The following is a 26,601-nucleotide window of genomic DNA, read 5'->3' on the forward strand; positions in this document are numbered from 1 at the left end:
GGAACCGCCCCACGCCGTGGCCGTTGGGGACCGTTCCTGCACCGGGAAAGCAGGGGCAGACAAGAGCGCTTTTGTACAAAACTGGCATCTTTATTGCTCGTTTCTTACAAAGGGTTTCGGTAACAGCCCTTTCGTTGCACCCAAACGCTACAAAACTGGCACGCGGCGCGGTCCCGGAGGCGCACAGAAACAGGTGATGTTGCTCCCAGTGCAACGTTTTAAATGAGTATGGGACATGAACAACATTTCCCGCTCCTTCAAACCTGATCAGGTGACAGGGATGAGTGTACACTTTAAAAAAGTCAGTAGTCATACTCAGTATTTAATACATTTAAAATATGAGCGATTTCCTTTCCGTAGAACTGTTTCTAAAAACTGCACGTTCGTTGCCCTAGACCTCCGCCCTGCAAGTATTGCTAACGTGCACACCGAAGTATAAAAACTTAGCTATTAGAAGGCACCATTTTCAGCATAGTTTTAGTTCACACGTACGGCTTTAAACTCAGTTAAGTACGTCTTCCTCCAGGATTACTCTGTGACTTGGGCTCCCTCCTCCCAAACACACCCAGCGAACCTGGCCACTGTTGTGAGCTACCTCAAGGGGCTCGGCCAGACATCGCCTTACAAACAGCAAAGCTAGGTACTTACAGACAGCCCAAACTGAGTAGAATACAACAAAAAGTAGGAAGTGATTATCTTGGAACAAAAAGAAGACCCCCACAGATAAGTCTGGTGATACCTTAGCTGACATTTTACGTATTTTAATAGTGTTATAAATCTTAGTCTAAGTTTATGGGAAACCACAAGAGTTCAAGTATTTTATTACTGCAAATGCAAACACTATATATATATTTATATATGTATATACAAAGGAAAAGATTTTTTTGGCAATATTATGGGGGATCTTTACAGAGCGCGTTTGTACTCAGTGGCTAGCACAAAGTGAGAAAGCCAAGCACGCTTTTCAGTGTTTCCTTCAGATTTAGCAAGGTTGTGCAATGGACTTCTCTTCATCACCACCATCATTCAGTTTCTACTTACAGCACAACTGTATCACAACTAACAGACCTCCTCTGCTCACACACCAAGTGCTAAACACTCCTTTTCAGAAGCAGTATTAAAACCTGGTTTAGTCAATGCTGCAGAAACTGACGGCAGTACAAGGTACTGCAAGTTAGCCTATATAAGCATCCTGACTGACGTTAAAAGGGTTTGAAGATTAGGTGACAAACTCGCATTAGTCAACAGGCTCCTGTCTAAAGTGCACGGAGAAGCTCAGGTGGTCTAAGCAGATACACATTTTTTGCTTCTCAGTGTTCTGCAGAGATTCCTTTGTAGTCTCTAGACCCGGTTTAAAACCTGAGAGCACTCTGGTTTTTTAAAAACAAAATATGGCCGTGTCTTTTCGTACCTTTATTTTCCTTGCCCATTCATGGTATTAGTGGAAGTTAGTGCAGGATTCTCATTTAGCAACTCACAATTACTAATTTTAAAACATTAAATTAAACTTAATGTTCATATAGTACAGCTTAGTGTCAGTCAGCATGAAATTAAGAATTTAAGTGCATTATTACACATCAATAAACATATATACATGCATAAACATGTTTACAATATATTTATCTTCCTCTGATAAAGTACACTGATACCTTATTCCGCTTGTGCCATTTATGTGTAAATGGGTAGCAGTTTCCAGTCCGTGCAAAGTAAGTTTTAAATTAATCGGCCAGATTTCCTTGATTTGATACTAGTATGGGTTACTTTAATTCTTCACTGTACATTTGGAAAGACGACAACAAATAATTTCATTATTAGGGCTCACCACAGAAATTGGGAAACAAAAAGCAACTCCTAAGTGCTGTACTTTAAAGATTAATTAACTGCAGACTGCTCCACTTCCAGCTGGGCAGCCCTGCTGCAGTTTACAAAGCCACAATACTCAGACAGAGCTAAAAACAGGTTTGATGTTTTCAGTTCTTGTAGCTTTGGTAGAGGTATTTAGTTTAAAGTTTTACATTCCTTGTTTCAATATCTCATTTGCCTTATCCAAGGCTGCAGAAGGAAGGCTTTCTGGGATTACCATGGGCCACTCGATGCAAGACGGATAAATGCAATTTCAGCTTTGCTTCAGCGAACAGGTCAGCTCACGTGAAGGCCTCAAAGAAGCCAAAAGCTATTTGGGAGGCAAAGGTGCCGGTCGAGAAGGAAAATAATGTCCCTGAGGTAAACATTTCTGCTGTGATGGAAGAGGTCCCTGAGGTACACATTTCTGTTGCGGAGGAGGTGGCCTACAAGGGGGACAGAGAAGCCGTTGTGAGTTCAGATGACTACGTCTAAAAACACACACAGTAAAGCTGCCTCTTCTTCCTCTTGCTTTGCACAAGCATGCCCCAAGGCCGATGGCAGAGACTCCCCCCTCTCCAGCTACACTGCTTCTAGCACACCCATCTCCCAGAGCTAAGGCTCATTTCAAACTCCTCATGGTCAAACTCTTCTGTCCACTGCCTGTATTTCTTCCCACAGTTTCAATTTACAATTTTTCCCAAAACAGTTCAAAGACCCCCACAAGTTTCTCACCAATGCAAGCTATTTTAAAATACTCCCTCTCCTCTCTTGATGCACTGTACTTTCTGGATAAGCATATTTTACAGCACGGGCATTAAGATCTTAGAAATACAATTCAAAAGTAAAATGAAAAATAAAGCAAACCTATTCAAAGTTAATTAAGAAATGATCCTGTACTTGGCAATAATATTTATGAATCAGAGAGATGCCAGATTTTTGAGTAATTTCCTTTTAAACTATGTCCTTTGAGAGGCACTTTCTTCACCTGCATGCAGGGCTAATCTAGCCCCAGAAAAGCATTCTGAAACCTGTTAATCAAAATCTAGCTCTGACAACGTGTAAAATGAATGTTACGGGTAATAGCGCTTCAGTTCTGAAGTGTGAAATGAAGGAGAAACTTTCTTCAATAATAGGTCTGTTCTGCATGCATATAACACATGATGAAATACCCTAACACACAGATGAAGGCAGTGACAAGCTATATAACTACTACCAATTGTGCTGATGTATTTGCAATAACTCAGACCAACCTTGTTGGCAGCTTCTGTGGCTGTGCTGCCTGGTATTGTGGAGACGGGTAGTAGGACTGGTGGTAAGCCTGCTGAGGATGCTGGTTAACTGGGTAAGATGGCACAGGGAAGGTATTTGGTTCCATATCCTATGAAGGAAACATTACAAGAACAGTCACAGATTTATAGTTAGGAAATTGAAATATTTGTTTCATTATTTAGTTGACATTTAAGACCTCTTGCAAACAGATCTGGAAATGTCAGAGTTACTCTTTCCTTCCAAGAAGCTCAGTAGAAAGAAGCAACAGCAGTCTGAAGAGTACTGCTTTCTGGAAAAAATAGAAGGGCTGATCTTGACAAGTGTTTGGTTTGTTTAGCAGCAGTGCTTTGACTGGTTATCGCACTCAGAGACAGAACAGGTCTGCAAAGGAGGGAGGTCAAGGAGGTGGGAAGGAGTGCTCCACTCCCCAGGTGGAATGAGTGCTTCCAGTGTAAGGATGAGGGGGTAGCAGAGCAGGTAAACTGCCCACCAAGCCAAAAAAATCTGTAAGAGAAACCCATAGTGCTTGAACAGGGGAGAACGGAGGAGCTTTTCCACTGCCTTTAGGAAATATTTCCATTCCCTTCTTAGCAAAGAAAGAAAATGATTACAGAAACGAAAAAATAAAATAGCTTTGAAGCCTCTGTTAGTGCAAGAATAATAAAAAGAAAAACTGTCCTCATGTGTTACTTTAGAGACAAAGTAATGGAAAGTGGATCATCCCTACCATGGGTACACTTCTTGACGAATAAGGCATGCCATGTGAAAAGCCTCTGTGTTGGTAGTCTCTTGGTTCTGTTTCTGTTCTAGGAGGTGGCCTGAAATCCAAGTGATATAAACTGTGTGAGCATATAAACGCGTTAGAATGACCAAGTAGGCTATGAATCCGAGTGCTTCTTACTTGCTACATGGATTTACAGTATCTTAGCAAATATCAAACATCAGGAAGACAGTATTTGCCACACAGCTAAGAAACAACCTTTTTTTCTGTTTAGGATTATGACAGCTTTGCTTTGCCTCTGTACTAAACATAGGAACCAAAAAAAACCCAAACAAACAAACATAAAACCTATCACCAAAGACACGGCTTCAAACATAATGGTAAAAAGAAAAAAAATACGTTGTGGGAACAGAAAAACATTTATCTTTTGTGTCATTGCCAATGGACAAGCTACACATGACATTTGGTGCAGCAGTCTTTGCTTGACCATCTTGGGACTGGAATATGCCTACATATGTTGGTATTGGCTTGTGTAAGGAAACGTCTATGGACTACCTCAAAAGGGCAGAAGGTAAGGAGGAGAATATACTTACGAATGACAGCGTGACATTAACCTTCTAAACCATCTCTTCAGCCTGTCTCTCCTTGCAAATGCCAGAACAGCAGCTATAAGGAGTGGTAGGACCAGGAAAAAAAATACCAGTAGTCCATCCCGCAAGGAGGTGTCTTTGTCTGATAGGGACAAAAGGATGGAGAGGAAAAAAGTATTATATAGCATTACCACCCCTCAACTCATTGCAACATTTAGCAGGATTGTTTTTTTCCAACTACCCTCCATTCTTCATGGAAGAAAAACCTAAAGAAACTATTAAGACCGCAAGAATGATCTTGAAGACCATTTTTAATAAGATGGTAGAGGTTTTTGAGGGAAGCTAGATACTGTGTTAGCATAATAACAGACTGGGGAATCGCACCACAGCCTGTCGTGGAGAAATTTGGTATATATAAAAATGCAGAGATTGCTAAGAACCTGAGCTCTTTGCGTAAAGTAAACAGAGGTATGATTGGATCAAAGGGAGGAAACTCTGTTTTCCTGTCTTTCAGCTGAGCTCAAAATCTTCACAGTGATGGAGTGAAAGAAATTAGGAATTAATTTTGTAAAGCAATATGCTGTTATAGCCCAGCATATCATAAAGCATACGTTTTTTCCACCTGTGACCAGAGAATTTCTGAAAAAAGATGATCAGAAAATAAAATATTTGGGCATATGTCTTGCATCCTCAGACAACCGTCATGTTTTCTTTGGATCTAAGATTAAAAAGGGCCATTTTCCCAGCTCAGATACAGAGAAGTCCAAGTTGATTTTGGTCCAAGTTGGCAGAAATCAGCTGAAGACAGTTAAAACAGACCAGTTTCTTTGAAGATCTACTGCACCCCAAAAGAAAGAAGGGCAACACCTTGAGCTCAAAACCCTAACTGGTATTGCTTGCAAATGAAACCTGGTCAACAGCCAACCACCAGCACTTCAGACACCAGAATTGAGCTGCTTCCAAGCAATCAGGCACTGCACTCAGCCCAGCATCACCCCTAGCAAGACAGGCCCACAGCTCCAGAGCTGCCTTCGCACTACTTGCCGTTATAAGGAGGTCCACTGTCAAGACTTCCTCCGTAGCCTTTAGTCTCACAGTAAGGAGGGGCCCAGCCTGCTTCACAGTGACAGTTCCTGTTGTTATTGCACACCTATATTGAAATAAAACACACACAAATAAAAAACAAAACAGAGGAAGAAGCCATCTATTACTGCATGTTCCCAGAGAAAGTATCTTCTGGCTAAGAATAGTGAGAACACAAAGACAGCAAGGTGTCTTCAACTGCTACAGCCCATTTGGAAATTTAAAAAAAAAGTTATACGAACAACTACTAACACTGCACTCAGGAATTTCTCCTCCTAGGATACAGAGTAATAGTTAGCATTATACATACACCGTGACAGAGTTGCTGGAATAAGACGAATTGTTTTGAAAACTCACTGCAATAGGCACTTTAATATTCAGTTGAATACTCATTTTGCAAAGGTCTGTATAAACAGATTGGTAACTTATGTTTCTGTATTTTTAAAAGCAGCATGCTGTAGCCATGACTGTCTATTCTGTCCCTTCCACATCACTCATCCTGGAGAACTTTAACCAGTAATTCCCATGTCAATTCTAGATAGTCTTTGGCCAGGCCAGGCCAGGCCACGTGTATTCAAGATTTCACATGATTGAGCAAGCACAGCATTGTTCAGGACGAGCTTCCAAAGATTAGCTGTCCCAACTGCCCTTTTTTTGTGAGATGCAGTTTCAAGTTACATTAGCAATCCTGGAAGTGGGAATTACTCCTGCCCAGCAAATTATTATCTTAAGAGCTTTCAAGTATATATATGTCAGAGAGCCTCGTATAGAAACACTGCCAGTTGTATCAAAACTTACAGCCTTAGCAGCCATTCTAAGTGGACTATTTGTAGGAGCAGAGGCTCCTGCACTACTTACCCCATGCCCGTGACACTGCCTTTCTACATCACAGTCATAGTTCAGGACAGAGGCACTCACACACTGGAAATGCCTACAGATCTAGGGGAGTTAAAGAGATGCACACAAGTGAAGCATGCTGGCTTTTCACTGACCCACCCCTTCTTCCCACTCCTTGCTCCCCAGCCTGCCTGCTTCACCTCGGATAGCTCTGCTGCACATGGCTTTCAAGGCACTCTGTTCTCATGGACCGCAAAGCAAGTCTCGGACTTTTGTGTGTTAAACCTTAACTCCACAGGAACATCTCTTCTACAAAAGGTTTCTCAGTATGGGGTCTGAATTCTCACTTGAAGGCTTTTGTCTGAATGTAAAGGATTAGCAGTGTGCAGTATGGGGATGCGGAACGCACATTCCTCTACTGGTGCTAAGCTTCTCAAGTACATTTAGTTTAGGTTGATTTTAATTGAAAATTTTCTCAGAGGCATTTGTGCAAGCCTAGTTCTTCCTGCTCACTGATGGAGGAAGGATTCTGACTCTTAAAATATTTGTTTTCTTTTGCTTCATCTACATATGAGAGGGGTTTTAGATTTATTTTTTTCTGGACATGCACTGCAATACTAAGCAGTGTGTGGACATAATGGACTTACTCAGTTCTGCATTAGTTATGTGAACACCTCCCCCCCAAAAAATAGTGGCCATATGTACCCATAAAACAAGGCAGCTCAAAGTTTTATTCACATTAAAACCCAAATTACTAGTAGTCACTTTTGACTTGTTAATTACCTTTCCAGCACCGCATTTGGTGCCTTCATTCACCATTCCTGGATCAGGGACATCGGAGCCTAGCTGGAAATCTACACCCCAGCACGTGGTGCCTCTAATGGGAGTTTGGATAATGGCAGGCTTAATTCCAAAAACAGGCATAGTTTTCACATTTTCACATTGCAGCTTCCCACACATGGCATTCCTACAACATCAACATACAAATACTGTAATGATGACACTAATTTATTCTGAGAAGACAACTAAAAGCAGATATGACCTTTTCTTTCTACTGGAAGACACTATTTGAAAATAAAATTGAGGCAACCTGCCAAACAGAATTGAGCTGGGCCTGGTTTCAGTGCTGGAAGGGTATGGATTTACCCGTTCTTTCTGCAAGCTGCCAGGATCTTTACATTAAAGAAAACATGACCATTTCCTATTCTTTTTCCTGTATGTAAAGACTTCAGGATAAGAACAATCAATGATGGCAGATGTAGAACAAACTCTCCCTGCCATAGCCCCAAGTCTGAGTGCACGACACAAAGACACCCTGAGGCAACAGAATGCTGCATGCATAGGAATTGCAGCACAAGCACAAAAGCTTCAAAACCCAGCTACAGAAGAATTGCCTGAATATTCAAACCCATTTCAACTATTAAGGGCACGAGTTAAAAGCCAGACAATCTAAAACAAAAGCCAGCAAAGCTTAGGAATGCAGGTGTGGGGACTGTGAGTTAGTTAAGTGCTACTAACAGCTTCAGAAATTTCAGATCTTTTTCAGACCTTTCCTAAACCACCTCACTGTGGTTACTGAGTGACACGTACATTGCTGATAAAGTTAGATTATGGCTTAACATCTCTCTCCCTCAGCGAGCCTGCTGTAAAACCCCAAGTTAACACTGTGGCACCCAAATAAATCTCAGTGATACATTTAGGAATTTGTTGATGTGTCAGGCTCAACTCACCAGCTGGAACATTTCTTGTAGTCATGGCCATGGAAACCACAATTACCAAATCTATCACCCTTGGAGTTCACTTCAGCAAAACAAATGTTCGGGGCAGCTTTGGCTTCTGAAAAAAACAGCCCATTCCCCCAGACAGAGGAACCAGGTTAAACAGACAGAAACATCTCACATCATCATGTTTCCATTCCCCAAACCAATTACCCTGCTATGCCTAATGTTTTCCATGCAACACAGATAGCTCAAGAGCTTGATCAAAATGATAGAGTGAAACTGTCAGCACTACAAGGTCCCAAGTTAAAAAAAAAAAAAAAAATGTTAAAAAAGTTACTTATCAAATGGCATAATTGACTGGATGTTATTTCTTCAAGTCCTATAAACCAGAAGCCTCACTGTAATAGGAATGCTCAGAAAACTACTACTTGAATCACCAGCACAGCATTAATTGCAACAAAGGAAAAAGGTGTGAAGGTAAAGCCACAAATCCTTTGCCAGAGCCATCTGGTCATTGTTACAGGAAAACAATGAAACATTTTAAATAAGCTCAGTGTTTTCTTTTAACTACGTCTCCTAGAAAAACTGTAATACTGTGCTCTTCCTCACTTGAGCCGAAGATATCCTGACACTGTGCATCGTAGTACTGGCAAACACCATTGTAACAGTAGGCTTCCTCGTTGTGGCACGGGTGACCGTTCTGAACAGTGAAGTCTGGCTGGCAGAACTGGGATGTGCCGTTGCAGTACTCTGGTAGGTCACACTCATTGTTACTCGCCCGACACTCAGTTCCTCCAGGAAGGAGCTAAAGAGAGAGTTTGGGGAGGAGAAACTATCAGAAAATATAAACCTCACAGCAGTGAATGATGCACCCAACCCACAGTGTGCTCCCCACAGAAAGGGCATTGATCTGCAGCCCTCTGGGGGTGCTGTAAAAGTGCAGGGCAATTCCCAGCACAGCGTGTGCTGCTCATCTCACAGATGCCCTGGCTAGGCCTACGCTCCTTTTCTAAACCCACTGAAGAACGCTTCCAAATAATACACCTCAGTCTCTTACCTGGCAGTTTTTACAGCAGTCACCGTAAGCGCATGCAGCACCAGATCGGAGCCTACAAGTACCTGGCTCACAGCAAGGATCACTTTCACATTCCTGAAAACAGAAGTTCTGTGAATGTCAGGAAATCACACCCTCAGCCAGCCACAGGCTGCTCTCCAGTGAGGGGCATGCAAGGCTACCCAGGCAGCATTTGTAAACGTGCAAGCTACCAACCTTTGGCGAACCACAGTCACACTCCTCCCCTACATCTACCAGCCTGTTCCCACAGTATGGGACACTATAGGTTTCATCAGGCTTGGGAACGTTGAGCAGGCAGCTTCCACCTTTGTTGAGAGTTAGCTTCTCAAAGTCTTCCGCACTGCAGCTGCTGAAGTTCCTTGATCCCCTGTACAGAGAACATGAGCATATCTTTACACCATGTCAATCCACATGCTTGTTGTAGAACAAGCATCGTATTTGCTTTCCTGTGACTTGTAAAAACTAAGCATATACACAGGGAGATTTGACAGCCTGGAATTGCCTCCCCTTTCCTCAGTTACTTACGATGCCCCAGAGCTCATAATGCAACTGCTTGCTCCGCAGTGACAGACTCTTTCGTCATCATGGTTCATCCCCAGGTTATGTCCCAGTTCATGAGCCATAATCGATGCAAACATCTGTATGCTGATTTTTCCAAACTGCACATGAGCAAAACAGAGGAAGTTAGCGGACGCTTTTATATTGAGAAAGTCAGTGCTTCCTTATGTGCCAAGAAGTCAATGCAGCTCACTAATGCTCTGGAATTTCACATAAGAGGGCAACCAACCAGCACTGTTCCACAGAATGGCACAGCTGCAGATGTCAAGCAGACACCGGCAGGGGACAGATCTGAGATAAATGCTCACAGCTCCCACATACTTCTACAACATGGGTGCTTAAAACATCAGCAGAGAAATCCTGTCCCTTCCTCATGAGCACTGCATGCTGAGGAGAAGGATGGCTAATCAGAGGATGCAAAAGACAGCAGAAGAGTTGTGACCCAGGTATCATGGCATTGCCAGAAACTGTGACACCACGAAAGCCCCCATTAAGCCACTGCAGCTGTGTTGTTAAAGATTCTGTACTTCCAGGAAGACGTGTGGAGTGCAATTTATTTATCTCATTCATACTCACAGCATTACTAAAGATATCTCACCACATTAATGCCTCCTGCGTGGCTCTTGGAGCACACTGTTCCAACATAGGCCATTCCAGCAGTGCCACCAAATCCCTTCTTCCTGCAGTCAGTGAGAGAAAAGGAGAAATATAATCATACAGACAACATAATACTGTCTGTCAATAATACAGCCCATCCATACAGCCACTCAGTAGCCCCTGGGCACAAAACACTGGCTTTTCAGCTTTCACATGCTAGCAAATGGGAGGAACGCTGCTACAAGTGCTACTGTTTATTTTGGGTATGAAGGTACTACTTCAGCTTTATCTTTCTGTTCATTTTTTTCTTTTAAATTGAATTAAGAGATTGCAGAGAGTCAGCCTCTCCCACATATTCCTTTTAAACATGAAAAGCTAAGTTCTCCACCCTTACAATCATGTGTTTAAATTGGCCATTAACTGCCTTTCTACTATTGCCAAACATAGGTTCCTTTCCTTGCTGACTTCCTTTTCATTACTATCTTATTTTTTTTCTACATAGATCTTAAAGCTTAAGTGTAACAAACCACATTTTACTTCATACAAAACAATTTTTAAAAGTACTTTTCTCAGCCATCTTGCCCTCATAACCTGACCAGTGGTGCTTTGCCTCGGTGGAGAAGAGGCTCTGAGCTCCTGCTGCCCTGCAGGAAGGGGAGCTACTGCTTTGTGGCAGGGCAGATCGGGCAGCTGCCCCCGTGCAAAGCAGTGCTCTCGCCTCTGCCCTCCTTTGTACTTTGGGTAGTGGCTTCCTAAGTCCTGTGCTATCTGCAGGGGCAGGAAGTGCACGGGGGCACGCGTCCTGCAAATTCTGTGCTTGCTTCAGGCAACAGGAACAGACAGATTAATGTCACGCGGCAAAGCTCAAACTGCGCAGCCGGTTTCTGGATACCAACTGCAGAAACAGCTTTTACTCCGTGCAGATGCAATGCTCAGCACCAGGCTAATGCTCACTTCCAAGCAAAAAAGCCCTACATTACAAGTCTGAACAGTGTACAATCCTGACAAAGGATTATCTGATTACAAGCTTTACACAATACAAAAATATAACATTGCAGGAGATGTGGAACGAGAAAATAAATTTAGGAATGTATCTGTCACGGAGGACATTCAAGGACCACAGAAACCTTAAAATCCGTAAGTTGACTTGGAGTGTTTTCCCATAAAACACAGCAGATTGCATTCGATACTCTGCCAGAAAACAGCTACTTTTGATGCTAGAGCACAGCTAAGCCGACAGGAATAGAATAAGCTTCTTAAAAGCCAAAGGGAAGGAACCTCGACTCACAGAACAAACTGGGCACTGTCATGTCTCCGTCGCAAAACAAGATTCTTCTCTCGCCACTGTACAAAGTTTGCCAGCACATCACCAGCACCTCCGTCTGTACTGATGATGTTTTCGTACTTCCAGATCTCCAGGCCAACCAGTACAATGCGGATGTTCAACATTACGTACATCTGGGGAAGAAAAAATAAAATAAGGAGAAATATTTCTGAAGACCTTCAGATAAGAACAAGTGGTTTTGTGTTACGTATCTAACTGTGAGAACCTACTTTTCCCCACACACACTTTTTCCACTTCCTTTTTTAAATTAAGCACACCGTTCAAATGAACGGGATGCATTTTCCCGGTAAGTTACATTTTAATTAGCTAAAGAATCAACGCTTAAATGCCACAGTGGCCATACTACAAGGAAATCCAAGACACAAATAAAAAGTATTCTAAATCCTGACAAATATCATCTGAAACAGTCAAGTTGAAAGATATGCTTTTTCTCTAACCTAAAGGTTACATACACAAGGACAGCAATAACCTGTCCTGTCACTATGTCACAGGTTATAACAGTTCCCTAAGTTCATTCTCAAGTATAACTGCAGATGAATTTAGGGCAGGAAAAAAGCTTTCATAGTGATGACACGTTGGAACAGGTTTAGTTCCTAGCTTGACAAAAACCTTTATTTCATTCTCTCTAAAGTGGTAAGAGAACAAACTCCAAGGTGGAAGTTTATAAACATAAACAGAGCTGAAGGGCTGTTGCACATGCTGTCATTCCTCCTTAAGGTCAGCGTGTCTGTAACTTACACTATCAAGGAAGTTTGCCAGCTGCACCATGTGTTCTCTTACTTCTGTTTCACTTTTCCCAAAATCTTCAAACTGCAAGATAAATAAACTTGGTCATGAAAAGAAGAAAAAAAATAAGAAAAACGAATAAAACATTTTAAGACTAATAACAAAAATTACTCCTGCCAGGCTCCCAATCTCCTGCTTAAAAGATACAAAGTTGAACCTCTGCTTATCAAGAAAACAGCATCTTCATTGCTGTTACTGAGCGTTTCAATAACCAATAGAGAACAGGAAAGGCAATTTTTGCCATATGTTTTCCTACCATTAATTCCTTTGCAGATAGAAACTCTCCGTGTCTGAGAGTTTACTGTTTTCTTGAGAAGTATCACAGAGGACATATTTATTCAGTTATAGGTTAACATTTTTGCATAACCTTGTCTAAAGTGTCATTGTCTTTCAACAGCCCATTTGGGAATAACGGAGACTGGGGGCTTTTCAAGTCATCTCCCTGGGAGAAGGAATAGAAAGCAATACACAATCCCTACCTTTTCTTTATCCACAACTATGAATAGCTCCACGTATCTTGTTTGATGTAGGACGGCTCTTTTTCTCTGGGGAAAAAGGTTTTGGATAATTTCAAGTTTATTAACTCAGAAGTAAGTAACAACAAGAAATATTATATTGTCATATCTCACTTAGCACAACTAGTGGTTTAAGAGTCACTCCGCCAAGTTGAAAACTAGCCAAAAGCAAGAAGTGCAATCCAAAGCAATGACAATTTCTCTACAGCATTTTACACTAAAATTGAGCATCTGTGTTCCCATATAGCCAGTCTTTAAACAGCAAAGGGGACATTCACACCTAACTGCTAGACTGATGGTTAGGAGAATGGACTAAACACAATATTCTGCCGGCTTATGATGTAATACTTTGATAATGAGCCTCTCCAATAATGGTACTGTTCCTGCCTTTAAAAGCCCCTGAAAGCTCTGTCAATGAATAATCTAGCCAGCCACTGAACTCTCACTGCTCTGTGCAGACGCAGAAGAAAATTGCAACTGCTTTGTTGCGACAACTGCATTTTCCAGCAGAGTAGAAAACCCTCTGGATCAGAAACCTTTAGGTATGTGCTAAACCCCAGGAAATCCAGTAAGCTGCTTCCATATTCTTAGCTGAACATTCACAAAATCCATTATAGGGGACTATGGAGAAAACAGTGGTGCACTTACTCGCAGCAGCTGAGTCATACTGGGATGGTGATTTTCCCCTGCATGTTCCCTTTCATGGCCTTCGGTGGTTACTCCACATGTTGTGGGCTCTTTCTTCACATTATCCAATGGGTATAAAATGTGTTTGGAGCCAGAGGACGAATCCATGGGCTCAATCCCATAGGTGATGTTCTCTATGGTCACCAACCCCCTAAAATATGGTGATGTTCAAGAAGTTTTTTCATTAAACACACAATAACTATGCAGATTTTTACAGTAAAAGAAAAAGAAACAGTTGTTCTTTGATAACTGAAGGAATAACTGTATCTCTGTCCTCTTTGTCCTTGCAAAACAGTACGCTTCACTTAAAGGCTGAACACAGCCCTCACAAATACAGCAAATTAAACGTTTCCATCAGTCTGCAATGCCTGAGAAATTAAATCACATGCAGAAAAAATGTAGCTCCATTATTATCACTGCTTTTGTGTCTGGCACGCTGCTGCATCAAAATGAAGTCCCAAAAGATATGGAAATTAGCACAAAAGGTATGGAAATTAACACAAAAAGAATTTTCAATCACATTCGAAGTGCATAAGCTAAAGTGCAATTCTAAAAAATTTGCAGAATGGTATAACACTTTACACTTTTGCACTGAGTATAGTTCTTCATAATGACCATCAAATCAAATAAGGCAAAAATTGTGTCAACAAATGGCTTTCTGTACTGATACCGAATTGCATTAGCTTATATTTAAAGCTAGTGGAAATATCTGTTACCTCCACCTGAACAAACGATACTGCAGAAAGACTACATAAAGATACACGCTATTGCAGCTCAGCCCCAGTCCATGAATACCCATCTGGCTGAACAGTAGTTAAAAACAGAGAAAGAATTTTTGTTTCAGGTTAAATGAACCGTGAGCCTCACGTGACAACTGCAGCACAAAAGATGAGTTCTGCTACCTGAGCCCCGAGCAAGTGCTGACAGCAACAACAGAATCCAGGATCCCCTCCACGTATCCCTGGTAATGGCAGTGATCCTGCGTGGGAAAACAATGGCATATTACAGGCATATTCCATGCATTTCTGCACACCCAGTGCGACCCCTGAGCACGTAAATTGCCATGCCTGCCACTGACCCGCAGTGGCTGCAAGTTGACAACATAACGTTTAAAGTACCTATAGTCTACAGCCTCTAACTTGCCTCTGGCACTACCACAACATAACAGCATTTCCTTCTCCAGCACACACCTAAACTTCCTCCCATGCCTTGGTGCCACAAGGACTTCTATAACAGAAGCTAATCAAGCTGTCAGATGTATAGGGAGGTAGGAACCCAGTCTGAATCCTATTCTGTGAAGAATGCGCTCTTCACAACTCGATACAGCCAGTAGTTCATTAGATCTGAGTTTAAAATCCCACTCGCCCACTCAGTCCTTCTACCTGAAGCCAGATTCCGAGCTGACACTGTTAACGTGCAGCAATACTGACAGGCAGGGCTCAGAGGCGTTATCTAGCGACTGGATTTCTTAGCTTTGACACTAAGCCATCCTTCTCTGCAGTTCTGTCCTCCACCCTGCCTCAAATATTTTGAGGCTAGCCCCTCCCTACTGATTTGGGCCAAATCATCATTCAGACTTTGAAAAAAACAGTTTTGGAGAAGGTTTGGCCTGCATGTAGCCTCCCTCTAGCAAGAAAAGGGCCAACACCTGCTATCCTCGCCAAGGCACTGTGCTGCCTAAACTTCTCAAAAGCACAGAACATCCCCCATCAGCCCTGAGCAGACACAATAGCTCCTTTTTATCCTCTGTATTAGACATTCTGGAAATTTGAAAATAGGGTAATACATGGCAAATGCATTCAGTTTTCTCTGGCAATTGCATTTTTGAATGTTACTATAGGGGTCAGGCAGGTTACATTGCCTGTTCTTTCAGCACTCAATGCTGAGGCGTGCAATAATCCTTCAGGGTCACCGTAACTTCTGTAACCTTGTGCAGAAAAAACATTTTTTCTCTCAATCATTTTTTTATAGGAAGTAAATAGTCAGTTCAGGTGCTCTATTTTCAAAAACAAGATCCCATGAATCATATATGACTAACACTTCCCTTTCAAAGGAACAATGCTGGTATGTAAGAAGAGTGAAGCCATTAGAAACGCTTTCATGCTTTTTGTATTGCAAAAGCTGCTACTTTCTATTTATTCTTGTTCTACAGAAGTAATTAAATTTTCAATGGCAACCTAGCAGGCAGTCTGCTCTTACTGAAGAGGGCTGCAAACATTTTCAGTGAAATAACTCCAACACTACGCATATAATGTCCCTCTCAGAGGTCCTCCGCCCCTTCCAGTAGCTCCCAAACGTCTGGACTGATGGCTAGGCTGTCAGCCCTTGGAGCTTCTTAAGAGTCACTAACACAGTGCCTCATAAAACCAAAAAGATGGGTCAGCAGCTGACCAATCTGGAAGACCACTGTGTGCAAAAGGAAAAGCTTTCCCTAGGCCTCAGGTAACCCCCAGTTCTGCTGCAGGTCTTGATGCTCAATGTTCAAGACACCTTCAGGAAAGGTATAAAAAGGAAGAAGTCCTACCTGGACATCTGGATATTCAGATTGCAACTTCCCCTCCTTACTATATGTATAAACTGTGAAATCTTTGGGCAGCAGTTCTCTGAAAGGAAAGAGAGTAGAAGAGAGGAAAGAGGAAAATTATGACATAACCATAATGCTACAGTAGGTAGCAAGATGATCCTAATTAAGTGTCACATGTATGTAAATTATAATTAAATGTATCATTCAAAAGGGAAAAAAAAAAAATAACTAAAAAATTGTGAACTTCTGCAGCAAAATCCAAGATATCACAATGGTGGAACCGTTAATGAAAACAAATCAAACACCTCACCCTGGGTAAGCAGAACAAGCATCAAAAGTCTTTAGATGGTGCTAGCAGCTCACCAGCTTTCACACAGAAAAAAAAAAGGCACAGCACTCGGGTGGCTGATTATGACATCCCCAGTTTTGGAAGAAAGTGTATTGGGAAAGTCTCCTATGATTAAGACAGCTGACCCGTACTCGTAAATCCAGAGGTGCAAGTGTAGGTGAATTCCCACGTTCCTGAGGGTCAGGAGATTGGCAAATGGCAGACAGATCTCTGTGGCCTTCTGTTTAGACAGTTATGTCTCTTCCATTATGAAGGCAGTTTTACACGGGAAACAGCCTGATGTATGGTAACCTGCTGTTGCTCAAGTAGCCCTTTAAAAATTAAAAGCAAGACAGACAACATCTATGTTCTCTGTAAGTTACAGATACTAAGAGCTGGGAGATGAAGTTCGCTTCCTCACTTGTTAGTAGTCTTGTGCTACTGAGACAGGGAAAAAAACCTGAAACAATAAACAAAACCCAAAGGAAAGCAGAAATATTTACTTGAAACGTAACTCAGTTTGTTTATTTTTAGATGTGAATGGAGAGTTATTTCAATGATTCCCCAGATCCCCTTTGAGCAAACTACTTCCTTCACTGCAAGAGGATCACCAGTGTCGCAGGAGCTCAACAACATTGCTGGCTGATAGCCAGGACAATGTGGCTCAACCCACTTTCGCTGCCTTTCTCTGCAGATTTCTCAGAGTTAATTTGTAACTGCCTTTCTCATGAACCTCAGCAATCAAAACTAGCATGCTACCTGCCAACCTGTTATTTGGACAGAACAGTTGGAATTTAGTAATCAAGAAATTCATCACTTACTTGTTCTTTTCTAGATGAATTGTGTATTCTTTCCCCTCTATCTCAATAGCGTACGACACCTTGTCCTGAACGTAAAAAAGAAAAAGTTGCATTTTAATTATGTTAATGAACAAAATGTTCTTCAACAGCACCAAAAGTTTGGCAGAAACAGCCTCTGCAAGCTACTACGATGGGTACAAGCATTCAGATCACTACTGACACCTTCCACAGCTCAGGAGCGGTCTGTCCCGTTAGCCTTCACAGACACGGCCTTAGCAGCAAAGTCCCTGTGGGAGATGCAACAAAATTTAAACTGCTTCCTTGAAGGATGTGGAGCTCTGCTGACCTCGGCTGCTCCTCTTGTGGTGCTGCTGGCTGGTACCACGATGCTGGGCAGGGGGCCGGGTGTTTGTTGTGCTCCTGACCGACCTCGCTGTGCTGACAAGACTGCAATGAGAACCTGGCCTCAGCCATCTGAGTTTGCTCTGGTTCCCAGAGATCCCAAAGAATTGATGGCTGCTGTGTCCATACGCGTTCTCACCCAAGGCAGGGGGTTGAACTAGATGATCTTTAAAGGTTCCTTCCAACACAAACCACGCTGATTCTACATGGCATATCCACACAAGCAAACTGCCAGACACACAGACACCGCACTTTGTTAAATCTTGCTGGTTGAACCAGAGCAGAAGTAAGCAGGGTGTGTGAGCCTAAAGCCTATTTTCTAATCGTCCCTACCTCCAGAACGTGGCATCTTTTCCTGCGTAGCTGGGGAAAAGTCACATGAAGAAAGCTATTTCGAAATAGCTTTGTGGTTTTCACATTCCTTGTTTATAACAAGACTTTCACAGAAAAAACTCTTAGTTACAGCTGGAAGAGGACAGCACTGTTTTACCACTGAGCATTCAGTGTGCCAGTACCTCCACAGCCCTGCGTCAGCCAAGTGCTATGCACAGCAACGAGGGTCCTTACACATTACGTGGGTAAGCTGAATCGCCTGATCACTACATTAAATATCACAGCAAGAGTACTAGCCATCAACAGCAATAAACTGCAAGGCATTTTTCTGAATATTAAACTCTGCCAAGGCTTATAAAATCCATGACTAAAAACATTTGGTCTAACCCCAATACCTTGAGGCATGCAGTCTTTAGTTATGTGATTACAGCAGGACAATACAGGCTGGAAAGCGCCCCTGGAGGTGTCTACCCCAGCCCCCAGCTGGGTCAATACTGCCCCGTACCTGCACCGAGGAGACATTGGAGGCCTCTCGCCGTTCTCTTCCTAACCTCTGTGGGATTATAACTTCATAGGAGGACAACTCAGAAATTTCCTGGAAACCTAAAGAGCAAGAGAGAAACGCCAGCAGATTAGTCCACGTAAGGAAACAAAGCAGTCGGAAGGATGAGGCAGCAGGAAGAAAAGCTCTTTCCCTTGGGCAGGGAGGAGGCAGGCAGACCCCCGGAGCTCTGTGCAGGTGCACGGCACCGGGCAGACCCCACCACAGCCTTTGTGCAGCACAGCCCTGGAGCTCCACACCCAAACACACAAAGTCCCAGGCCCAACACACGCAGGACTCAGTGTGGCTCAGAGCACGGCACTCGTGGGCTGCCCTGGGAAAGGCCACACAACCGAGCTGAGCAGAACACGTTGAATTGAAAGCTTCACGGGTCAGTTACTCCCTTACAGGTGTCTATCTCACATTCCATTAGCAGAAATCAGAGCACATCAAGGAGGTCAGCACAGAGATAACTCGCTCAAGGACAGAAAGAAAGGCAGTGTCAAATCCAGGTCTCCCAGGCTGCAGAAACACACCAGCTGGGCTCCAGAGCCTCTCCAGCTCTGCTCCCAGGGGCTCCAGCAGATCCTGGGCTTCCAACGCCGTGCTGGAGGCCAGCAGAGCTCAGCGTCACGCCCTCAGCCCTGCACGCCACTGCCGAGCTGCTGACAGAACGCCAGGGCTGCTCATTATGTTCTTAGAGAGCACTTAAGCACCTTATAAAAACAAGCGGGGTGAAACAAATACATGCAAAAAAAAAGCCTTTTGCAGATTACTGTATGAACAATTTGCATATGCAACAGACAGATCACCTGATGGAGCAGAGAGCAACCAAAACTCTACCGTGCTGCATGAGCCACCAGGTTTTCCAGCACCTGCTCCGCATGGACGTGCAGACAGGAGTTTAGTGCACACCTAAGTTACCTTCCCAACCCACAGGCACTGCCCCTGTGCCCGGCCCACGGACGAGGAGCAGCCTCCTGCGAGCTCACAGCCACGGGTGGGTGAGCTCAGCTCGCAGCACCGCGTGGGCCTTCCGAGCCAAAGGCAGGGGAAGGGAGCAGCCGCACTCCTCGCTGCGACCACGAGCTTACCGCACCAGCAGGAGGCTAAAGAGAAGACAGGGAAGTGTTCCTGCTTCTGGGGTGAGCCCCTCGTCCTCCTACAGCCTCCTTTCTGGTACCTTTTCCCTTCTCAAGCTCAGCATCTCTCAGCCTGAGGCACAGATTGGGCTGATTTCATTTTTGCGAAGGATGCACCTCTCTTCGGCGGAGCTTTGCACAAAAGCAGCATGCAAAGCAGCAGCTGAAAAGCAGAATTTACAGCAGGACAGACTGATTTTGATTTATCACAGTCAGCAAAATTAGCTGGAGATCCCTTAGGAGCCCACAAATGCTTTTATGTCTGACACCAAGAGTGCACTTTGCAATAGCCAGGCCTTGCACTGACACCGCCAGCGCAGCGGGGAACGCTACGCCCATCATCTCCGTGCTCTTCCCACCAGGATCCCAGTGAGGAAGCAAAAGCAGTTAGATGGCTTCCAGTTTCTCATAGGCTGCAGCGCAAGCACACACCTGCTTGGGGAACACAGCCGTATGCATTACTGCGTGCTGTTTGTAACACTGCAGTTTTGTCACATCAGCACGGGCAGAGCCACGCTGCCTCCCACCAAGCAGCAGGCACAGCGCGCACATGGCAGCGGAACTTTGGTTCATTTCTGTGATCATTGGAGAAGTGTGGGAAAACATAATCAGGGACGCTTCCTGAAAATAGCTCTTGAACTGTAGTTCAGAGGCTACAGCAAGTACAGTGGCAACGCTTCCTTGGCCTGAGAACAGCAGAGGGAAGGGCTGCTTCCTTCCCCAAGATGAGCCACCGCAGTGCGCTCTGGCGAGTCACCTCTCTCCCTCTGTCACTTCCAGCCACCCGGTTCTGTTCACATCCTGTCCCAGGCTCTCACACGTCGCTGCTTCACCTCGGTGGTTACTGAAGGGGGCACGAGACGCTGCGAGACTTTTGGGGGATCTCTCGGGACGCAGCCTACAGAAACACCAGGGCCCCGCTGGTCCCCGCAGCGCTCAGAAAGCCGCACGCCTCCCCAAAAGCAGCTTGGATGCTGCACACAGAGGCGTGAATCAGCACACACAGCTCGGGGAGGAACCTCGGGGAGGAACTTCTGGGAGGAGGGCAAGCCCGGGAGGCTGCGTCGCAGAGAAGCAGCGGCGAAGGAGCATCGCCCTCAGGTCTCAGGGATTTCTGACACCTCTGCTTTCCTTTCCTCACTTCCCCACTGCCAGCCTGGGGCTTGATTTCAGGTGCAATGCCTTCCCCTTCCCCTTGTTGTCTGTATCAGAGGGAGGTGTGTTTGTCTCCTCCTGCTAGAACAAGCTCAAGCACAGGAGGAGGAAGGCAGCTCCTTGCTTCTCATCTCAGTGGATGGAAGGAGTACAGCAAGGCTCACGTTAGAAGCTGGAACTCAGTGCAAATCCTTTTCCCTTTAACTCTCAGTTCTCCTTCCTCTTCTGGCAAAAACACCCTTTTTCTTCCCATGCTGTAGTACAGATTAGGTTGACGAGCCCACTTCGTTACAGGACAGACAAAAGTTTGCTTTGTGGGATTCTCATTAGGACAAAACCTCCCTGCTCTGTCTGGAAGCACAGACTCCACCAGCGGGGCCTCCCAGAACAAAAGCCCCCATTCCAGCAGTTACCTCCATCGCCTTTACCCCAACTTCATACGGAAGCACTTCCATGCTGGCTGCCCATGTAAGATTTCACTCATTAGCAAGCCTCAAGAGGAGCATCTGACTGGTTATTCAGTAATCAGACACAAGGGGCAAACGCAACGGCTCAGCAATTAAAGCACGCGAAGAGAGCCCTGCCCCTAAATCCTCCTCCTGCCCTCAAGGCTCGCTGCTGTGGGACCCGACTGGCTTCTTCTTAGAGAGGAGCCCAAATCTTGACAGCTACTGCTCACCACCGCCGTACTTCTTATCGCTCAGGCCTGGGCACCAGCTGAAGTTACTTCCAAGCAGGGAAAAGCAACTGCATCCTGTGTGTTTATCTTGTCTCATTAAGGACTGCCGTAGTTATCAGGAAGACGTGAATCACCTTCCCCGCCCTGAACCCGCAGTAAGAATGCCGTGCATGCTCCTCACGTGGGAGCTTGAAAACCAGTGAAATGAATCCGAGCTGTTGTGGCTTTTCAGACACTGAGGGAAGCTGGCGGGGCGTTTATTCCCCGACAGGTGAGATCGATGCCCGGAGGCCAAGCTGCATGCCCTGCCTCCCCGCACCTCGCTGTGCCTACAGAGGCACGGCCCAGCCGTTACAGTACCTCCTGCCCAGCCCTTCAGGTGAGCACAAAGGCGTCCTCTTCCATGGAAGGAAAAAAAAAGAAAACTCAGGGAAGTTCAGACTGCAGCTTATTGCACCGCAGAACTCATTCCCCAACGCCAAGCTCACTCAGCAGGTGACCAGCTCAGACTATGGGCAGCCAGGATGAGGAACCCACAAGCCTTCTCCTGCACCGAGGAGGAGGAAGAAGAGGAGGAGAAAGAGAAAAAGGAGGTCAGGTGATGGGGAAGCAACCTCCAAAGCCATCCCACCTGCAGCACCTCCGGGCACTGCCACGCTCCAAATGCCAGCGATGGCTGCATGGCCAGGTTTCTGCTCAGCACCCCTTTCGGATCCCCTGCTGCTTTCAGCATTGTGACTGCTGACAGACAGCATCCATCTTCACAAGGAGCAAAACGCTGCAATTCCTCTGATCCTCCCCAGATTTGTGTACAGCTTTCCATCAGCGAACGCCACAGAGGACTGCCAGTGTAGCCACACGCTTCTATCTGCCACTTACTGAGCCCCTGCGTGGGAGTGGAAGGTTTCCCACTGAGACAGGAAAGAACTCACTTTCACACAGAAGCACGGCAAAAGCTGACACTTGCTTTGGATTCATCCAGCGCCTGCACCCATCCTGGCAATTCTCAGCCATTTTCCTGTAAAGGTGTGGTCACAGCCATACCAAAGCAAGAGTATCAGTTAACAGCACTGAGTTTAAGCATGCACACAACTGAGACTGAATCAAAAGACACACATTGCTAACGCATTAGATATGCCGACTGCGCTAACCACTGTGCTCTAATTGATTGCAATTAACAGATGAGGTCAACCGCACCATCACCTGACGGTTACGCAGAGCTCCAGCACAGAGCTCCAGCCCCCTTCCTGCCTCCCACCCTGCCCAATGCCCGGCAGCTCCCCCTCGCTGGGGTTTCGGCCGCACACCCACCCCCAGCGGAGGGGTCGGGTCCCTGCCCTTCCATCTGTCTGCACGGCTGTTGTATTTGCACCATTTGTTGTCATTTTCCCCTCTCCTTTCCCCTAGGGAAGTAAACCCCGCTCTTTCAGCGGTCCCTCGTGGAGCACACCTCCTAGGGCTCCAGGCTCTCCAGTCACACTGCACCTACCCCAAAAAGGGAACCAGAACAGGACACGGGGTGCCACCGAGGCCTCACGAGTACCAAGCTTCAGACACTTTGTGAAGGACAGCTCCGTATGGTTATCTGCCTGCACAGGTTTATTCTTTTCCACACCAAGCAGCCTGGGTGATTCACTGGTAGTTTGACTTACTCCAAGGCTCATTCCCCTCCCTGCCAACATGCTCCTGCGCCCCACTCATGTGCAGACAATAATTTCCACCTCGGAAGAACACTTTGCACCTGTCCTCCCAGAGCTGCACCTTCCTGCCAGGTATTCCTCTCACGTGCCCGCGTTACCTGCGCTACTGATCCCTGTCTGAGGAGCTCGAATCCCCTCTGACTGGAGGGGCATCACTGCAGATTCCACATGCGTCCTCTGTACCCCATTATAAACACCATAAAGGACTTTGCCAAGCAGCAACTGTTTGAGGAGAAAATTCTGTGAAGGGGATTAAAACGTCCATCCGGAACGGTAGCCAGCCATCAGTTACTTCTTCTGTGTAATTCTTCAGCCGATCACATCCCGGGGAAGGCACGTTTATGTGCAGCTGACCTTCGCTCCAAGATGACAGCTGCAGTTAAGATTTATTCTTGAAATTACTGGAAGCAAGAAACTCCTTCACTTGCACTATGTAAATATTATCCAAGTCCACTTAAAAATATTTAGAGCTTCACACAAAGCAGCAAGCCAACAAATCTACTGCAAAAATATAGGAACATTTCGTAGGAAGCCAGCAGTTCTGGTTCCTCTGACGCCTCAAAGACTACAGCGTGCCCTGCACGTCCACGGTCGTGCTCCATCTCCAAAGCACCTGGAGACGTGGGGCATGCCGTCCTGCTGCAGGGCATTCCTGCCCGGAGCTTCTCTTCACATCTCCCTCCCTTGCTCTACGTTTTTCAGACCATGCAGGTCTCCTGGTGTCACTGCCTTCTTAGAAGGAAAACACGACCTGCTATCATGGCAAGAGAAACAGTCATGCACTTGATTTGCTGCTCACCTGAAACACTTCACGCTAAACTAGACAAGAATGGTTAATGGGATTTCTCCTGGTATTTTACTAGCGGTGTGGGAAGTTAACGATGACACTGAGCTCTCCTACAGCAGCGTTTCCAGCAATGTTCTCACCTCCCTCCCACCAAAACCCCGACCTCTGCTGTAAGGGTTTCCTGTCTAGACTCTTGGTATTCCCTCTGCCCTTTCTGAAGCCACGCTCTCATCTGTCTGCAGGACAGCAGCCACCCTCCTTCCGCAAAGGGACCATCGGTCTTCTTCTCTGGTATTGCCACTAACATCCTCTCCAGCCTGGCCCCTCATTTTACAGTGACAAACTGAGCAAAGCCGCGCTGCCCGAGGGTGGGAGACGATTCCCCCGGTGCTGGCTCCGAGGGCAGCGCCCGCTCACCTCCTCCAGCTGCAGGGGCCGACTCTTCTCACACGGCGGAGGCTCGTGGGAACGCTTCTTTTCAGGGATGTCACTATCTTTACATTTGGTCACCAAAGGAAACCATGCAGGACGAATTCAATCACAGAGCTCAGTGGAGTTGAGCAAATAAACTTTTTTTTTTTTTTTTTAATCTTAAGAAATGAGAATGCTCGAGACGTGCAAACACTACAAAGTTGTGTTTTAAACTTCCTCTCTCCACACGCAAAGCACTACAAGCTCCAACATTAGCTACACTGAGGTTTTTCCTCTTTTTATTCTTCACTCAGAGGAAATAACCACAAAAACCTCTTTACTCTGCTGAATGATTGTCCCAGATCTGTTGAAATACGGGTGAGGCCGCGCTGTGTTTCTTGTGAGCTGAACAAAAGCATTATCTTAAGCAAACATTGCATCTCCTCAGAAAACTCAAACCAAAGTATTCAGACACTTTAAAAATTCCTTTAAAAACCGATAAAGTGCGGCTAGACCATTCCGATAAGTATGTTACACCAAGAATTGGGGAAGAAATGGGAGGCAGAAGGCAAAACCCCTGCCTATTGCTGTGTCAGATTGCTTTTTTATGAACTTACCCAGGCAAATGCTGACACCTCCCACAGACACAAACAGGAAGGGAAAAACTACAACACACACAGATCCCCTAGGGCTACGCATCCCCGTGCCATTACGTCCATTCAGGAATTTTCAATTAGCAGGTTCCGGTAACAGCCCCTTTCTGCCTCACACCCCTCTTCCTTGGGGAGCCCCCAAAGCCCTCACATCCCAGCCCAAACGCTGCAGGAACGGGCACAGGTGCCAGGTTCTGGCCTCGTGGTCGTGCCCCGAGCTGAGACAGCCGGGCTCTGGGATCTTTCGGGACAGAGCTGGCGTTATGAGCTGGGACGCGCTGCCCACACACCACCCGTGGCTCCAGTGCCCTGCGTTTCCTTCCTCACCCTGGGCAGGGACGAAGCCTTGACCCTCCGGACAGCGCGGGCCCATTGCGCACACACACATCCAGCCCACGGGGATGTGCCGTGAGCTTTGCCCCTCGCGGTGCCCACGCAGGGCCCTGCCTCCACAGCCAGCCCCCGGCCACCTGCCCGAGCCGGGATTTGCCTGGCTGGCAGCTCGCAGCCCCTGCCGACAACACGCCGGGTGCCAGGCGAGAAACGGGGGGCTCAGCGCCACGCCGAGAGCCCCCCGGGAGCGATACCGCTCAGCACGGCGTGTGGCTGCCGGCTCCAGGACAGCCGCCTGCAGTGGGATGCCCTGAGCACGGAACCACCCCTTAGCAGCACCCCCAGCACCCCAACACCTCCCGCAGCCGGACCCCAGCCGGGAGGGCCCCGGGAGGGCTCCGGGAGGGCCCCGGGCTGCTGGGGCCGGCAGCGGCCGCTCCTCGGCGACCCCCGGGGCCTCCCCGCGACCCCCGGCGCCCTCCTCACCCCCCCGTCAGGGCCCGGCCCGGCGGTGCTGAGGGTGCGGGGGGACCGCCCGCAGGAGCAGGCCCGGCCCGGCCGCCCCGGGGGTCGCGGCTCGCCCCGCACTCACCCGCTCGCTGCGGCCCCGCGGGCGCTGCCGGCAGCAGGAGGAGGAAGAGGAGGAGGAGGAGGCAGAGGCAGCTGCGCGCCGCCCCGGCCATGGCGCCCCCCGGCCGCATCTCGCCCCTCCCGGGCCGCCCGCTCAGCTCCGGCCGCGGGCTGCGATGGGGCCGGGCCCGGGCCTGCGCCGCGCCGCCCCCCGGGCGGGGCCGCTCCGCCCGCAGCCGGCAGCACCACGGACAAGGGGCGGACACGGGGGGGGCGGACACGGGGTTGGGGGGCGGACACCGGCCCTCGGGGGGCTGAGGTGGGCTCCGGGGCGGGTGAGGGCGAGGGGAGGCCGCCCGAAGGCAGCGCCGTGCCCGGGAGGTGCCCCCCAAAGTAACAGCGCAGGGGGAGCTGTGGGAGCTCAGCCCCGCTGGGAGCTCACGGGAGCCTCAGGTTAAAATTTAGAAGCGTGGGGTTGGAAACGGGGCGCCCTGTGCCACCCACGGGTGCTGAAAGCCGCCTGGCAGCAGCCAGCCCGCTCTGAGCAAACGCCCAGGGGCTGAGCCTCAAGCACACGCAGCGACCCCGCAGCTCGGAGAGCCCCGTTGTTTCGG

General features: G+C 46.7%; 1 protein-coding gene across 1 annotated transcript; it reads right to left on the reverse strand.

Moving 5' to 3' along the window:
* Window positions 1-80: 80 nt before the first annotated feature.
* Window positions 81-26,297, reverse strand: ADAM9 (ADAM metallopeptidase domain 9). The gene is made up of 22 exons (XM_082779601.1): window positions 26,010-26,297; window positions 18,522-18,619; window positions 17,303-17,367; window positions 16,154-16,232; window positions 14,532-14,608; window positions 13,591-13,780; window positions 12,907-12,972; window positions 12,380-12,451; window positions 11,585-11,754; window positions 10,298-10,379; window positions 9,667-9,800; window positions 9,337-9,508; window positions 9,124-9,216; window positions 8,676-8,871; window positions 8,076-8,181; window positions 7,129-7,312; window positions 6,367-6,447; window positions 5,470-5,575; window positions 4,429-4,567; window positions 3,842-3,932; window positions 3,096-3,223; window positions 81-2,288 (listed from the first exon to the last, which is right to left on the reverse strand). Exons 1-22 carry the CDS (start codon window positions 26,116-26,118, stop codon window positions 2,174-2,176), a joined length of 2,553 nt encoding a protein of 850 aa, XP_082635727.1. The 5' UTR covers window positions 26,119-26,297; the 3' UTR covers window positions 81-2,173.
* Between the last annotated feature and the right edge of the window lie 304 nt (window positions 26,298-26,601).

This window comes from Aythya marila, assembly GCF_965140915.1.
Source record: "Aythya marila genome assembly, chromosome: 26".
NCBI lineage: Eukaryota > Metazoa > Chordata > Aves > Anseriformes > Anatidae > Aythya > Aythya marila.

Excerpts from the sequence above, each read along its gene's own strand:
- ADAM9 (XM_082779601.1), bottom strand. The coding sequence starts at position 26,118 with ATGCGGCCGGGGGGCGCCATGGCCGGGGCGGCGCGCAGCTGCCTCTGC. Across the intron at positions 9,509-9,666 it reads ATTATGAGCTCTGGGGCATC|GGGATCAAGGAACTTCAGCA; the intron begins GTAAGTAACTGA and ends TTCTCTGTACAG. Across the intron at positions 3,224-3,841 it reads CGTCAAGAAGTGTACCCATG|GATATGGAACCAAATACCTT; the intron begins GTAGGGATGATC and ends TTTCCTTCATAG.